Here is a 17044-nt window from a genome sequence, read left to right as displayed (position 1 = left end):
TTGTTTTCTCTTGATGTGGCTATGCAACAATTTAGGCTGAGTCTTTGCCTTGCTTGCGATGTCATTTTCGTATTGTCTTTCTGCCTCTCTTCTCATCCTAACATATTCATTCCTGGCATTCTGGTATCTTTCTCTGCTCTCCAGTGTCCTGTTATTCCTATAGTTTCTCCATGCCCTTTTACTTTGTTGCTTAGCTAGCCTACATCTCAGATCAAACCATGGGTTTCTCATCTTCATTTCACTGTTTTCCTTTTGGACTGTGACAAACTTGTTTGCTGCGTCCTTGCACTTCTGCATGGCTCATGGTCTGAACCTTACAATTCATTTAGCTAAGCCAGTTACAGTTTTGATGAGATAGTTACAAAATTCAGTGCACATCGTCAAATAAACAATGGTTTCGAAACCGACCAGTTGGGATGGTGAGTACAGTGTGTGTGTATTCACCTAGTTGTGTTTGGGGGGTTGAGCTTTGCTCTTTCGGCCCGCCTCTTAACTGTCAATCAACTGTTTACTAACTACTTTTTTTTCTCCACACCACACACACACACACACACACACACACACACACACACACACACACACACACACACACACACACACACCACACACACACACACACACACACACACACACACACACACACAAACACACACACACACACACCAGGAAGCAGCCCGTGACAGCTGACTAACTCTCAGGTACCTATTTACTGCTAGGTAACAGGGGCATTCAGGGTGAAAGAAACTTTGCCCATTTTGTTTCTGCCTGGTGCGGGAATCGAACCCGCGCCACAGAATTACGAGTCCTGCGCGCTATCCACCTGGCTACCAGGCCCCTGTGTGTGTGTTTAGACCGCCTGCTGAGGACGCTACAAGTCAGCAATGTTGTCTGAGCCAACAACCTCAGTTCGTCGTCATGAATAGCGACCACAGGAACCAGGGAGGAGGAGGAATGACCCACGCAGCCCACTCACATAACGGGCGAGTCAATTCACCGGAGACGAGCAGAATGCCAGCGACTCTCTCATGTGTTTGCTCCTTAATATTTCAAGGAGAAGAGAAGCATGCAGAATCCTGGACAAAATCTGACCATATTAAAAGAGTTGAAACTCAGTTCTCTTGCGAAGTAAAGATTTAATGTCAGATAAAACTACTGAAAATGGAATGGGAGTTATTCCTTGTTTATATTATAGCTTCCAGCATCAATTATTTTGTTTACACTGCATGGTGGGTACATTGGGGCTGACGACTCTTGACTCTTGAATGTTTACACTGCATGGTGGGTACATTGGGGCTGACGACTCTTGACTCTTGAATGTTTACACTGCATGGTGGGTACATTGGGGCTGACGACTCTTGACTCTTGAATGTTTACACTGCATGGTGGGTACATTGGGGCTGACGACTCTTGACTCTTGAATGTTTACACTGCATGGTGGGTACATTGGGGCTGACGACTCTTGACTCTTGAATGTTTTCACTGCATGGTGGGTACATTGGGGCTGACGACTCTTGACCCTTGAATGTTTACACTGCATGGTGGGTACATTGGGGCTGACGACTCTTGACTCTTGAATGTTTACACTGCATGGTGGGTACACTGGGCCTGACGACTCTTGACTCTTGAATGTTTACACTGCATGGTGGGTACAATGGGGCTGACGACTCTTGAAGGCAAGCTGAAAGATTTTCCTTCCCCCATGGCTCATGGTTATCTTCTTGAGGTTATCTTGAGGTTATCTTGAGATGATTTCGGGGCTTTAGTGTCCCTGCGGCCCGGTCCTCGACCAGGCCTCCACCCCCAGGAAGCAGCCCGTGACAGCTGACTAACACCCAGGTACCTATTTTACTGCTAGGTAACAGGGACATAGGGTGAAAAAAACTTTGCCCATTGTTTCTCGCCGGCGCCCGGGATCAAACCCGGGACCACAGGATTACAAGTACAGCGTGCTGTCCGCTCGGCCGACCGGCTCCCTTTTCAAGAAGAATACCAGAGGAGTATTGACGACAGGAGAACCTGGCTTGATAATTGGGACGGCTTTGTACCTTCTCACTAGCTAGCTAGTCCCTTCCAAACTGTGAGACCTCGTGACTCAGTGGTGTCTTTACTGCCCAAGCATGCAGCCACATAATCCCGAACAAGCAATCCAGTTGGGACTGTTCCATCCAGGAGACCTCAGCTGTCTATCTGTACAAGGCTGCCTGTTCACCTTGTTCACCTCAGAGCTATGTGTGTGTTCCTTGGTACAGCATGTTAATTTCCTGTTCAATAACATTCATGTATTCAGACTAGCATCGATATTAGATTGTAATTTATATACCTAGGGGTGCACATTATTATACTATACACACAGAATCACAATTGCGTGATATATCAAGTGAACAAATCCACTAGGGCCGTGATGAGGGTTCGAACTTACGTCCTGGATAGTCCTGTGTTCATAATTATATTGTTATGACTGATACCCAATACCGAGGACTCGTAGCATCCTTCAGGTGAAGGAGTTCCTTCAGGCGACCGTGATGTCTGCCACGGTCAGGAGCCTCGGTCCGCACTTCATCCAGATCTCAGTGACGATCCACTTCACTGGCTTATTCAGTGCTGTGTTCAGGTGGCTTAGTGCTGTGTTAAGGTGGGTGAGTGTTGTCTTCAGGTGGCTTAGTGCTGTGTTCAGGTGGCTTAGTGCTGTGTTCAGATTGCTTAGTGCTGTGTTCAGGTGGCTTAGCGTTGTGTTCAGGTGGCTTAGTGCTGTGTTCAGGTGGCTTACTCAGTGCTGTGTTCAGGTGGTTTAGTGCTGTGTTCAGGTGAGATATCACCTGAACTATCATATCGAGAGAGATATCAAATAATATACACCTGGAAGATACTGGAGGGCCAAGTACCAAATCTACACAGTAAAATAACAACGTACTGGAGTAAACGATATGGAAGAAAATGTAGAATAGAACCAGTGAAGAGCAGGGGCCCCATAGGCACAATCAGAGAACACTGTATAAACATCAGAGGTCCGCGGTTGTTCAACATCCTCCCAGCAAGCATAAGAAATATTGCCGGAACAACCGTGGACATTTTCAAAAGGAAGCTAGATTTATTCCTCCAAGGAGTGCCGGACCAACCGGGCTGTGGTGGGTATGTGGGCCTGCGGGCCGCTCCAAGCAACAGCCTGGTGGACCAAACTCTCACAAGTCAAGCCTGGCCTCGGGCCGGGCTTGGGCAGTAGAAGAACTCCCAGAACCCCATCAACCAGGTATATGTGGGCCTGCGGGCCGCTCCAAGCAACAGCCTGGTGGACCAAACTCTCACAAGTCAAGCCTGGCCTCGGGCCGGGCTTGGGCAGTAGAAGAACTCCCAGAACCCCATCAACCAGGTATATGTGGGCCTGCGGGCCGCTCCAAGCAACAGCCTGGTGGACCAAACTCTCACAAGTCAAGCCTGGCCTCGGGCCGGGCTTGGGGAGTAGAAGAACTCCCAGAACCCCATCAACCAGGTATCAACCAGGTGGCGTAGTGCTGTGTTCAGGTGGCTTAGTGCTGTGTTCAATTGGCTTAGTGCTGTGTTCAGGTGGCTTAGTGCTGTGTTCAGGTGGCTTAGTGTTGTGTTCAGGTGGCTTAGTGCTGTGTTCAGGTGGCTTAGTGCTGCGTTCAGGTGGGTTAGTGCTGTGTTCAGGTGGATTAGTGCTGTGTTCAGGTGGCTTAGTGCTGTGTTCAGGTGGCTTAGTGCTGTGTTCAGGTGGCTTAGTGCTGTATTCAGGTGGCTTAATGTTTTATTCAGGTGGCTAACTCAGTGCTGTGTTCAGGTGGTTTACTTAATGCTGTGTTCAGGTGGCTTACTTAGTGCTGTGTTCAGGTGGCTTACTTAGTGCTGTGTTCAGGTGGCTTACTTAATGCTGTGTTCAGGTGGCTTACTTAATGCTGTGTTCCGGTGGCTTAGTGCTGTGTTCAGGTGGCTTAGTGCTGTGTTCAGGTGACTTAGTGCTGTGTTCAGGTGGCTTACTTAATGCTGTCTTCAGGTGGCTTAGTGCTGTGTTCAGGTGGCATAGTGTTGTGTCCAGGTGGCTTAGTGCTGTGTTCAGGTGGCTTAGTGCTGTGTTCAGGTGGCTTAGTGCTGTGTTCAGGTGGCTTAGTGCTGTGTTCAGGTGACTTAGTGATGTGTTCAGGTGGCTTAGTGCTGTGTTCAGGTGGCTTACTTAGTGCTGTGTTCAGGTGGCTTACTTAGTGCTGTGTTCAGGTGGCTTACTTAATGCTGTGTTCAGGTGGCTTACTTAATGCTGTGTTCCGGTGGCTTAGTGCTGTGTTCAGGTGGCTTAGTGTTGTGTTCAGGTGACTTAGTGCTGTGTTCAGGTGGCTTAATGCTGTCTTCAGGTGGCTTAATGCTGTGTTCCGGTGGCTTAGTGCTGTGTTCAGGTGGCTTAGTGCTGTGTTCAGGTGGCTTAGTGCTGTGTTCAGGTGGCTTAGTGCTGTGTTCAGGTGGCTTAGTGCTGTGTTCAGGTGGCATAGTGTTGTGTCCAGGTGGCTTAGTGCTGTGTTCAGGTGGCTTAGTGCTGTGTTCAGGTGGCTTAGTGCTGTGTTCAGGTGGCTTAGTGCTGTGTTCAGGTGACTTAGTGATGTGTTCAGGTGGCTTAGTGCTGTGTTCAGGTGGCTGAGTGTTGTGTTCAGGTGGCTTAGTGCTGTGTTCAGGTGGCTTAGTGTTGTGTTCAGGTGGCTTAGTGCTGTGTTCAGGTGGCTTAGTGCTGTGTTAAGGTGGGTGAGTGTTGTCTTCAGGTGGCTTAGTGCTGTGTTCAGGTGACTTAGTGCTGTGTTCAGGTGGCTTAGTGCTGTGTTCAGGTGGTTTACTCAGTGCTGTGTTCAGGTGGCTTAGTACTGTGTTCAGGTGACTTAGTGCTGTGTTCAGGTGGCTTAGTGCTGTGTTCAGGTGGTTTACTCAGTGCTGTGTTCAGATGGCTTAGTGCTGTGTTCAGGTGACTTAGTGCTGTGTTCAGGTGGCTTAGTGCTGTGTTCAGGTGGCTTAGTGCTGTGTTCAGGTGACTTAGTGCTGTGTTCAGGTGGCTTACTTAATGCTGTCTTCAGGTGGCTTAGTGCTGTGTTCAGGTGGCATAGTGTTGTGTCCAGGTGGCTTAGTGCTGTGTTCAGGTGGCTTAGTGCTGTGTTCAGGTGGCTTAGTGCTGTGTTCAGGTGGCTTAGTGCTGTGTTCAGGTGACTTAGTGATGTGTTCAGGTGGCTTAGTGCTGTGTTCAGGTGGCTTACTTAGTGCTGTGTTCAGGTGGCTTACTTAGTGCTGTGTTCAGGTGGCTTACTTAATGCTGTGTTCAGGTGGCTTACTTAATGCTGTGTTCCGGTGGCTTAGTGCTGTGTTCAGGTGGCTTAGTGCTGTGTTCAGGTGACTTAGTGCTGTGTTCAGGTGGCTTAATGCTGTCTTCAGGTGGCTTAGTGCTGTGTTCAGGTGGCATAGTGTTGTGTCCAGGTGGCTTAGTGCTGTGTTCAGGTGGCTTAGTGCTGTGTTCAGGTGGCTTAGTGCTGTGTTCAGGTGGCTTAGTGCTGTGTTCAGGTGACTTAGTGATGTGTTCAGGTGGCTTAGTGCTGTGTTCAGGTGGCTGAGTGTTGTGTTCAGGTGGCTTAGTGCTGTGTTCAGGTGGCTTAGTGTTGTGTTCAGGTGGCTTAGTGCTGTGTTCAGGTGGCTTAGTGCTGTGTTAAGGTGGGTGAGTGTTGTCTTCAGGTGGCTTAGTGCTGTGTTCAGGTGACTTAGTGCTGTGTTCAGGTGGCTTAGTGCTGTGTTCAGGTGGTTTACTCAGTGCTGTGTTCAGGTGGCTTAGTACTGTGTTCAGGTGACTTAGTGCTGTGTTCAGGTGGCTTAGTGCTGTGTTCAGGTGGTTTACTCAGTGCTGTGTTCAGATGGCTTAGTGCTGTGTTCAGGTGACTTAGTGCTGTGTTCAGGTGGCTTAGTGCTGTGTTCAGGTGGCTTAGTGCTGTGTTCAGGTGGCTTAGTGCTGTGTTCAGGGGGCTTAGTGCTGTGTTCACGTGACTTAGTGCTGTGTTCAGGTGGCTTAGTGCTGTGTTCAGGTGGCTGAGTGTTGTGTTCAGGTGGCTTAGTGCTGTGTTCAGGTGGCTTACTCAGTGCTGTGTTCAGGTGGCTTAGTGCTGTGTTCAGGTGGCTTAGTGCTGTGTTCAGGTGGCTTAGTGCTGTGTTCAGGTGGCTTAGTGCTGTGTTCAGGTGGCTTAGTGTTGTGTTCAGGTGGCTTACTCTGTGCTGTGTTCAGGTGACTTAGTGCTGTGTTCAGGTGGCTTAGTGCTGTGTTAAGGTGGCTTAGTGCTGTGTCCAGGTTCCTTAGTGCATTGTTCAGGTGGCATAGTTCTGTGTTCAGGTGGCTTAGTGCTGTGTTCAGGTGGCTTAGTGCTGTGTTCAGGTGACTTAGTGCTGTGTTCAGGTGGCTTAGTGCTGTGTTCAGGTGGCTTAGTGCTGTATTCAGGTGACTTAGTGCTGTGTTCAGGTGGCTTAGTGCTGTGTTCAGGTGGTTTAGTGCTGTGTTCAGGTGGCTTAGTTCTGTGTTCAGGTGACTTAGTGCTGTGTCCAGGTGGCTTAGTGCTGTTTCCAGGTGGCTTAGTGCTGTGTCCAGGTGACTTAGTGCTGTGTCCAGGTGGCTTAGTGCTGTGTTCAGGTGACTTAGTGCTGTGTTCAGGTGGCTTAGGGCTGTGTCCAGGTGGCTTAGTGCTGTGTCCAGGTGGCTTAGTGCTGTGTCCAGGTGGCTTAGTGCTGTGTCCAGGTGGCTTAGTGCTGTGTCCAGGTGGCTTAGTGCTGTGTTCAAGTGGCTTAGTGCTGTGTTCAGGTGGCTTAGTGCTGTGTCCAGGTGGCTTAGTGCTGTGTCCAGGTGGCTTAGTGCTGTGTTCAGGTGGCTTAGTGCTGTGTCCAGGTGGCTTAGTGCTGTGTTCAGGTGGCTTAGTGCTGTGTTCAGGTGGCTTAGTGCTGTGTCCAGGTGGCTTAGTGCTGTGTTCAGGTGGCTTAGTGCTGTGTTCAAGTGGCTTAGTGCTGTGCCCAGGTGGCTTAGTGCTGTGTTCAGGTGGCTTAGTGCTGTGTTCAGGTGGCTTAGTGCTGTGTCCAGGTGGCTTAGTGCTGTGTTCAGGTGGCTTAGTGGTGTGTTCAAGAGGACGGAATACTCAGCAGAATATAGTGAACACGAGGTGCTGGTGTGGGTGTCGGACGCTCCAAGACACATCACACAACACACACACATGTCAACCACATCCGCAAGACGCGCCTCACTTGACAAGCGCGCCCTTGACACCTGGCAAGCTTCCACGTGACACCTGACAAGCTCAACATTGACACCTGACAAACTCCCACTTGACATGAGGTATAGCTCTCTCTGGACACCAAAGAGGGTTCCTCTTGACACCTGGCTCACTCTTTATTGACTCGGCGATATTGACCGTCTGACAAGGTAAGGTTCCACTTGACTGCGGGTTAGCTGCCCTTTAACACTATACTTAATTGTTCCCTGACACCTGGTAGCTGGCACTTGACACCGGACAAGCTCCAACTTGACAACCTGCCTAATTACTCCTTGACAACAATCAAGCTTCCATTTACCTCCTAGTATGCTTGGCCTTGGAGGCTCCCACTTGACAACTAGTAAGCTGATTCTCTCCCTTGACACCAGATAAGCCGGCACTTGACACCTGGTAAATCTCTGGGACTTGACCGAAAACCTTGATGGTGTTGCGAGAGCGGTGATCTGTCTCCATCAGTTCACCCGACGTCGACTCTAATCTGGATTCATTAGTCTCCCACAACACTTGCCTCGTTCTCTGTGTTGCCTCAGGTCCTCAGTGTTTATCTTTATGTGTTATATATATATATATATAACATAACATATATATATAACATATATATGTTATATATATATATAAACATAAACAAATCAAGTTCTTAGTGATCTATGGCTTGGGCGTTCACTCACTCATTTCTCAGAGGCTTTGGGTCCTCTAGTCAGTCTGGTGTTGACAAAGGCTTTGACAGGTCGAAACGTTCACTTCCTTTCATATTTCTCTGTGGATTTTCCGCATATATATATATATATATATATATATATATATATATATATATATATATATATATATATATATATATATATATATATATATCACTAAGAAATCTATTTGACCCGTCCATGGTGCGGTGGGTACGTTTCGGCATGATCCTGAACGTCATGGGTTCGAATCCTGGTCGGGTCAAATCAAGTTCTTAGTGATCTATGGCTTGCGCGTTCATTCAGTCATTTCTGAGAGGCTCTGGGTCCCTATAATGGCGCCAGTGGTAGTACTGCTGCTGTATAGGATTATATTCAGATTATTTACATCAGAAACCTCGGTAGTATCGATAACGGTAGCAACAGCATCAGGAGTCTCTTAGGGAGAGCAGCAGCAGCAGCAGCGCCAGCAGCAGCAGCAGCAGCAGCAGTGTCAATAACTTCCACAACAGCAGCAGCAGCAGCAGCACCAGCAGCAGCACCAGCAGCAAGAACAGCATCAGCAGCAACAACTGCAGCAGTGTCAATAACTTCCACAACAGCAGCAGGAACAGCACCAGCGCCAGCAGCACCACCACCAGCAGCAGCAGCAGTGTCAGTAACTTCCACAACAGCAGCAGCAACAGCAGCAGCAGCGCCAGCAGCAGCACCAGCAGCAGCAGCAGCAGCAGCAGTGTCAGTAACTTCCACAAGAGCAGCAGCAGGAACAGCACCCAGCGGCCTCCCGTTCCACAGTTGAGAGAAACAGCAAGTATTTGTGAGTCTCATTATCTCTCTTGCATAGCTTCATCGACCCTCCCTTGGGAGGCGCTCCACCACACCAGGTGAGGGAGAGAGGGAGGGAGAGAGAGAGAGAGAGAGAGAGGGAGGGAGAGAGAGGGAGAGAGACAGAGACAGAGAGACAGAGATACAGAGAGAGAGAGAGAGAGAGAGAGAGGGAGAGAGAGAGAGAGAGAGAGAGAGGGAGAGAGAGAGAGAGAGAGAGAGAGAGAGAGAGAGAGAGAGAGAGAGAGAGAGAGAGAGAGAGAGACAGAGAGAGAGAGAGAGAGAAAGAATGTTATGTTAGGTTTGCTTGGCTCAGGCTAGATTAGGTTCTCTTTAGTTAGGTTAGGTTAGGTTAGTTTTAAATACGTTATATGAAGCTAATTTGGAGATTTGGGACTCGATCTCCGGGACAAAATTAAAAAAACTAATTATCTCCGCGAAAAACGATTCTCTGCATTATTGTCCCAGAAACATTGCAGTTCATGTGTCAGATGACATGTAAGTATCATTGCCAGTAAGTGTATCTACACTCCAGGTTATGACTGCACACAAACTCACAGGCAAAATTCTCATCAGTTGCAACTAGTGCAAGTAATGGGAATTTCCATTATTTGCAGTTTGTTGTAAAGTAAAAATAAGATTTTTTTTTTTTTTTGAGATATATACAAGAGTTGTTACATTCTTGTAGAGCCACTAGTACGCGTAGCGTTTCGGGCAAGTCCTTAATCCTATGGTCCCTGGAATACGATCCCCGCCGCGAAGAATCGTTTTTTCATCCAAGTACACATTTTACTGTTGCGTTAAACAGAGGCTACAGTTAAGGAATTGCGCCCAGTAAATCCTCCCCGGCCAGGATACGAACCCATGACATAGCGCTCGCGGAACGCCAGGCGAGTGTCTTACCACTACACCACGGAGACTGTGATATTGACCTCTTTTAAAGTCATACAGGTAGTGTGCATGATAAGACTGATGATAATGATGATTCCGACAGTCTGGCGAAGTGGGGGAGGTTATCTTGGTTATCTTGAGATGATTTAAGGGGTTTAGTGTCCCCGCGGCCCGGTCCTCGACCAGGCCTCCACCCCCAGGAAGCAGCCCGTAGCAGCTGTCTAACTCCAAGGTTCCTATTTACTGCTAGGTAACAGGAGCATAAGCGTGAAAGAAACATTTTGTCTATTTGTCTTCGCCTCCACCGGGGATCGAACCCGGAACCTCAGGACAACGAATCCGAAGCGCTGTCCACCCAGCTGTCAGGCGCCTACGGTTATAGAGAATGGGAGACATAACACAGGCAATGAAGGGATCTTACCATCAATTGTTAAAAACGCACCTAACCTAACCTAAATGTAGGTTAGCTTAGCATTTTAAAAGCACCGAATCACCTTCTGTAATTGATTGTTCAATAAACCCCTGAACTATATGTTTAACACATCTCTCACCCTGTCCATGGAGGACAGAAGAAAATGTATATATGCTGGTTAGCATTGTAAATGTCTGGCCACGTCTGTGGTAGAAAATAATAATAATAATAGAAAAAAACGTACCTGAGATACATGATGTTAGAGTAGCTTTTCGGGTCAGGTTAACTCAGGTTTGCTTTCATGCGGTTTGGATGAAAATGATTAGATTAAGTTTGCTTTGGTTTTCTTTAATTTGGTTTGGTTAGCTTAGCTAATCTCTGGTTTTATTAGATTATCTTCGGCCTGCTTTGATTTGATTAGCAACTATTATTTTCACATCAACCGTGTCAGAATTACAGAAATAAATCAAATATATGGCGCCGAGAAATCTTTCAACCCAAGAATTTCCAAATTTTTAGAAATCTAAAACCTTGAATCACGCTCAAGAAGATGATAACTGTGATCCCTGAAGGCTCTGAGATCTGAGAACAATGTTATCATGGGTGAGGCAGATCACCGGGACTCTAACATACTTGAAAACATGTTTAATAAAAATGTGAAAATGTCTTCACCTGAAAAAACACCAAATATCAAAGGTTAGATAACAAGCCATTACTACCAATGTCACTATAAGACATATGCAAAAAAAATACCTAAAATATAATATCCTAATATTCAAATAATTTTCATTGGTGATTTCCTGTTCTGAAATAGAGTAATATAATAGTGTTATATATATATTTCGACCTTCGTAACGAAAGAGGAAAAGGACCAATAATTCAGATATAAAGATGAAACACAATTACATCAACACAAGATAGGCTTTAGGCACAGATATATCAGGCACATACCCTTCCCATTCATGGCTTGATGACGCGGGAGGTAAATATGATGTCATATATCATATTTATTCTTAACTGGAGAGAAAACAAGAAATTATAAAATGCACAAAATTATTATTAACCTTTGATGAATAAAAAAAATCAACATATAACATGACACAGATACCATCCGATCCGGTTAAAAAATCAACAATGGAAAGTTGGAATTATTGTGTTTGGGAATATGAACAATGACTGTATGATATCCGAGCATAAGTTGGAGGCTTGTGTGACTGTGTGGAGGATATCCGGGCATAAGTTGGAGGCTTGTGTGACTGTGTGGAGGATATCCGGCCATAAGTTGGAGGCTTGTGTGACTGTGTGGAGGATATCCGGGCATAAGTTGGAGGCCTGTGTGACTGTGTGTAGGATATCCGAACATAAGTTGGAAGCTTGTGTGACTGTGTGTAGGATATCCGAACATAAGTTGGAAGCTTGTGTGACTGTGTGTAGGATATCCGAACATAAGTTGGAAGCTTGTGTGACTGTGTGTAGGATATCCGAACATAAGTTGGAAGCTTGTGTGACTGTGTAGGATATCCGAACATAAGTTGGAAGCTTGTGTGACTGTGTAGGATATCCGAACATAAGTTGGAAGCTTGTGTGACTGTGTAGGATATCCGAGCATAAGTTGGAGGCTTGTGTGACTGTGTGTAGGATATCCGAGCATAAGTTGGAGGCTTGTGTGACTGTGTGTAGGATATCCGAGCATAAGTTGGAGGCTTGTGTGACTGTGTGTAGGATATCCGAGCATAAGTTGGAGGCTTGTGTGACTGTGTAGGATATCCGAACATAAGTTGGAAGCTTGTGTGACTGTGTAGGATATCCGAACATAAGTTGGAAGCTTGTGTGACTGTGTAGGATATCCGAGCATAAGTTGGAAGCTTGTGTGACTGTGCAGGATATCCGAATAACGACCAAGCTCAATATTCTACGAAGTGAGAAAATCAGTTCGAGCTTTGTAGGGATTCGAACCCGCGTTCAAGTGACCCAGACACGTGCCTTAACCCACTCGGCCGGGTGGTTGGTTACCTTGAGGTGCTTCCGGGGCTTAGCGTCCCCGCGGCCCGGTCGTCGACCAGGCCTCCTGGTTGACGGTTCAGGCACGTGTCTGGAAGTCACTAAAACGCTGGTTCGAATCCCTGCATTGTTGCAGCTGATTTCGTCACTGATACATCACACATCATTGTAATTTCATTGGATTCACAATGAAATTTTAAGATTTTTTTCCCTCCAAAAAATATGCCAAATCTATGTATAAATGACCGGAGCGATAGCGGTTAAATGTGTTATCATCGAGCTCCGATAAGATAAGCAACCACCAACGCACTTAAAGATAACCTACAGTTACGGTTGCTGTTGGACAGCCAAACTGGATTTGCATTTTGTTCTATGTTCAACATCCGAACACTTGTTCGTATCTTGTATGGCGGTATTCAATATTCGAACACTTGTTCGTACCTTGTATGGCAGTATTCAATATTCGAACATAAATCGAAGACATACATCCCCCTGTAGCAAAAGATAACCCATCCCCCTGTAAGCAAGAGATAACCCATCCCACTGTAAGCAAGAGATAACCCATCCCCCTGTAAGCAAGAGATAACCCATCCCCCTGTAAGCAAGAGATAACCCATCCTCCTGTAAGCAAGAGATAACCCATCCTCCTGTAAGCAAGAGATAACCCATCCTCCTGTAAGCAAGAGATAACCCATCCTCCTGTAAGCAAGAGATAACCCATCCCCCTGTAAGCAAGAGATAACCCATCCTCCTGTAAGCAAGAGATAACCCATCCCCTGTAAGCAAGAGATAACCCATCCCCCTGTAAGCAAGAGATAACCCATCCCCCTGTAAGCAAGAGATAACCCATCCCCCTGTAAGCAAGAGATAACAAATCCTCCTGTAAGCAAGAGATAACCCAGCCCCCTGTAAGCAAGAGATAACCCATCCTCCTGTAAGCAAGAGATAACCCAGCCCTCTGTAAGCAAGAGATAACCCAGCCCCTGTAAGCAAGAGATAACCCATCCTCCTGTAAGCAAGAGATAACCCATCCTCTGTAAGTAAGAGATAACCCATCTTCCTGTAAGCAAGAGATAACCCATCCCTCTGTAAGCAAGAGATAACCCAGCCCCTGTAAGCAAGAGATAACCCATCCCTCTGTAAGCAAGAGATAACCCATCCTCCTGTAAGCAAGAGATAATCCAGCCCTCTGTAAGCAAGAGATAACCCAGCCCCTGTAAGCAAGAGATAACCCATCCTCCTGTAAGCAAGAGATAACCCATCCTCTGTAAGTAAGAGATAACCCATCCCCTGTAAGCAAGAGATAACCCATCCTCCTGTAAGCAAGAGATAACCCATCTTCCTGTAAGCAAGAGATAACCCATCCCCCTGTAAGCAAGAGATAACCCATCCCCCTGTAAGCAAGAGAGATAACCCATCCCTTATAAGCAAGAGATAACCCATCCCTCTGTAAGCAAGAGATAACCCATCCTCTGTAAGTAAGAGATAACCCATCCCTCTGTAAGCAAGATATAACCCATCCCCCTGTAAGCAAGAGATAACCCATCCCCCTGTAAGCAAGAGATAACCCATCCTCCTGTAAGCAAGAGATAACCCATCCCCCTGTAAGCAAGAGATAACCCATCCCCCTGTAAGCAAGAGATAACCCATCCTCCTGTAAGCAAGAGATAACCCATCCCCCTGTAAGCAAGAGATAACCCATCCCCCTGTAAGTAAGAGATAACCCATCCCCCTGTAAGCAAGAGATAACCCATCCCCCTGTAAGCAAGAGAGATAACCCATCCCTTATAAGCAAGAGATAACCCATCCCCTGTAAGCAAGAGATAACCCATCCCCCTGTAAGCAAGAGATAACCCAGCCCTTATAAGCAAGACATAACCCATCCTCCTGTAAGCAAGAGATAACCCAGCCCTTATAAGCAAGAGATAACCCATCCCCTGTAAGCAAGAGATAACCCATCCCCCTGTAAGCAAGAGATAACCCAGCCCCCTGTAAGCAAGAGATAACCCAGCCCTTATAAGCAAGACATAACCCATCCTCCTGTAAGCAAGAGATAACCCAGCCCTTATAAGCAAGAGATAACCCAGCCCCTGTAAGCAAGAGATAACCTTTGCCCTCGTTAAACCACAGAGACGCTATGAGTAATATAAAATCATCGAGTATTTTGTGTCCAGAAATATGAAACGTTGAGGACATTGAAACCGCAGGGAAAAAAATCGAACACAAACGTTTGGGAAAAAAATTACCCAATTTTTTTTTCAGCTGTTCCAATCACTGGTCGTTTTTTTCCCCCCAATCTCTCACTGTTGTTCTCACAGCAAACAAAAGTGATACAAAGTGGTGGGAATAGGGTGGTAGAGGACCTATTTCAAATAGAGGTGTTAGCAGTACCCATCTCTCATCGCTCGCAACGTGCACTCAACACACATAGTAGGGGAACAGTGTGGGTTTTTACCTATTTTTTGCGTCTGGTTTGGTTGGTCGACGGCGTACGGGATCACCATAGCCCGTGCTACTTGGAACTTTTGGTTCCAGGTAGCGAATCTTTAACAACAACATGAGAGCCGGTCAACCTCCCTTGACATGACTAAGATTTTGCCTATTTGACCGAGACATACACGATATATCAGTTCATTATGCATTGCAGGTTGATCATGGGACATGCAACTGCATGCTTGAGCCAGAATTCATCAAGTACGTTTCCATTTACGAAACCTGTGCATCTCTCGAGGATCATAGTGCCTTCCTCTGTATTTATTTAATAGTTTTCGATCTTCAGAGCTCAGTAATCCGATGTTGCTATTGGATTATGGGGCTTCGGAGCTCATAAACTGTTAAGTCTGTTTAAACCAAAAAACGCCATGACTGAGGAAAGATATAGCGGTTTCGTTACTTTATACTGCAATATTTTAAACTGTAACACTGACGATGGAATGTCATCGCTTCTATAGTAACTTGAGGCCATTTTCCACTGACTAGAGGCCATTTTCCACTGACTAGAGGCCATTTTACACTGACTAGAGGCCATTTTACACTGACTAGAGGCCATTTTACACTGACTAGAGGCCATTCTACACTGACTAGAGGCCATTTTACACTGACTAGAGGCCATTTTACACTGACCAGAGGCCATTTTACACTGACTAGAGGCCATTTTCCACTGACTAGAGGCCATTTTACACTGACTAGAGGCCATTTTCCACTGACTAGAGGCCATTTTACACTGACTAGAGGCCATTTTCCACTGACTAGAGGCCATTTTACACTGACTAGAGGCCATTTTACACTGACTAGAGGCCATTTATGCTACACTGACACCCCGCGGACACTGTCCACACACCTGCTGCTCTCTCGCACACACCGATAAAGACAGGTTTGGGACGGGTATTGACCAAGCCGCAAAATACAGCGGCCCGGGCATGTGTGTCAGTTCACAAGGACTCAGCCAATTACAGGCCGAGTTACGAGAGACGGAGCATTAATAGGGTCATTACGGCAGGAACAGATGGGAGGGGGGGGGGGAGGGGGGGGGGGGTAGTTTGTTCATAGAGATGTCCTTAGTGTTGGTCCCAGAGGCACTGGTGCTGAGCTGTGCTGCACTTATTGTAGTAGAGAAGTGTGTGTAGCACTACAGCACACAAGTGTAGCACTACAGCACACAAGTGTAACACTACAGCACACAAGTGTAGCACTACAGCACACAAGTGTAGCACTACAGCACACAAGTGTAACACTACAACACACAAGTGTAGCACTACAGCACACAAGTGTAGCACTACAGCACACAAGTGTAACACTACAACACACAAGTGTAACACTACAACACTCAAGTGTAACACTACAGCACACAAGTGTAACACTACAGCACACAAGTGTAACACTACAACACACAAGTGTAACACTACAGCACACAAGTGTAGCACTACAACACACAAGTGTAGCACTACAACACACAAGTGTAACACTACAACACACAAGTGTAACACTACAACACACAAGTGTAACACTACAACACACAAGTGTAACACTACAACACACAAGTGTAACACAGCACACAAGTGTAACACTACAACACACAAGTGTAACACTACAACACACAAGTGTAACACAACACACAAGTGTAACACTACAACACACAAGTGTAACACTACAACACACAAGTGTAACACTACAACACACAAGTGTAACACTACAACACACAAGTGTAACACTACAGCACACAAGTGTAGCACTACAACACACAAGTGTAACACTACAACACTCAAGTGTAACACTACAGCACACAAGTGTAACACTACAACACACAAGTGTAACACTACAACACACAAGTGTAACACAACACACAAGTGTAACACTACAACACACAAGTGTAACACTACAGCACACAAGTGTAGCACCACAACACACAAGTGTAACACAACACACAAGTGTAACACTACAACACACAAGTGTAACACTACAGCACACAAGTGTAGCACCACAACACACAAGTGTAACACAACACACAAGTGTAACACTACACACAAGTGTAACACAACACACAAGTGTAACACTACAACACACAAGTGTAACACTACAACACACAAGTGTAACACTACAAACACACAAGTGTAACACAACACACAAGTGTAACACTACAACACACAAGTGTAACACTACAACACACAAGTGTAACACTACAACACACAAGTGTAACACTACAACACACAAGTGTAACACTACAACACACAAGTGTAACACAACACACAAGTGTAACACAACACACAAGTGTAACACTACAACACACAAGTGTAACACTACAACACACAAGTGTAACACTACAACACACAAGTGTAACACTACAGCACACAAGTGTAACACAACACACAAGTGTACACTACAACACACAAGTGTAACACTACAAGCACACAAGTGTAACACTACAACACACAAGTGTAACACTACAGCACACAAGT

At 46.2% G+C, this 17044-nt stretch overlaps 2 protein-coding genes across 2 annotated transcripts; one reads left to right on the top strand and one right to left on the bottom strand.

The window, feature by feature from the left end:
* Window positions 1–915: 915 nt before the first annotated feature.
* Window positions 916–14741, top strand: LOC138352709 (uncharacterized). The gene is made up of 3 exons (XM_069305290.1): window positions 916–1125; window positions 8381–8777; window positions 14737–14741. Exons 1-3 carry the CDS (start codon window positions 916–918, stop codon window positions 14739–14741), a joined length of 612 nt encoding a protein of 203 aa, XP_069161391.1.
* A 172-nt stretch (window positions 14742–14913) lies between these two features.
* On the bottom strand, window positions 14914–15390 carry LOC138352708 (uncharacterized). Its single transcript, XM_069305289.1, has one exon. It carries the CDS (start codon window positions 15388–15390, stop codon window positions 14914–14916), a length of 477 nt encoding a protein of 158 aa, XP_069161390.1.
* Between the last annotated feature and the right edge of the window lie 1654 nt (window positions 15391–17044).

This window comes from Procambarus clarkii, chromosome 54 (assembly GCF_040958095.1).
Source record: "Procambarus clarkii isolate CNS0578487 chromosome 54, FALCON_Pclarkii_2.0, whole genome shotgun sequence".
NCBI lineage: Eukaryota > Metazoa > Arthropoda > Malacostraca > Decapoda > Cambaridae > Procambarus > Procambarus clarkii.
Note: the sequence above shows the minus strand (reverse complement) of the source record. Positions and strands in the feature narration are given on the sequence as shown.

What these genes read in the sequence shown, in the direction of transcription:
- LOC138352709 (XM_069305290.1), top strand. Translation starts at nt 916, where the DNA reads ATGAATAGCGACCACAGGAACCAGGGAGGAGGAGGAATGACCCACGCA. An exon ending in AAACTCAGTTCTCTTGCGAA is followed by an intron (nt 1,126 to 8,380) that starts GTAAAGATTTAA and finishes CGATAACGGTAG; the next exon opens with CAACAGCATCAGGAGTCTCT.
- LOC138352708 (XM_069305289.1), bottom strand. Translation starts at nt 15,390, where the DNA reads ATGGCCTCTAGTCAGTGTAAAATGGCCTCTAGTCAGTGTAAAATGGCC.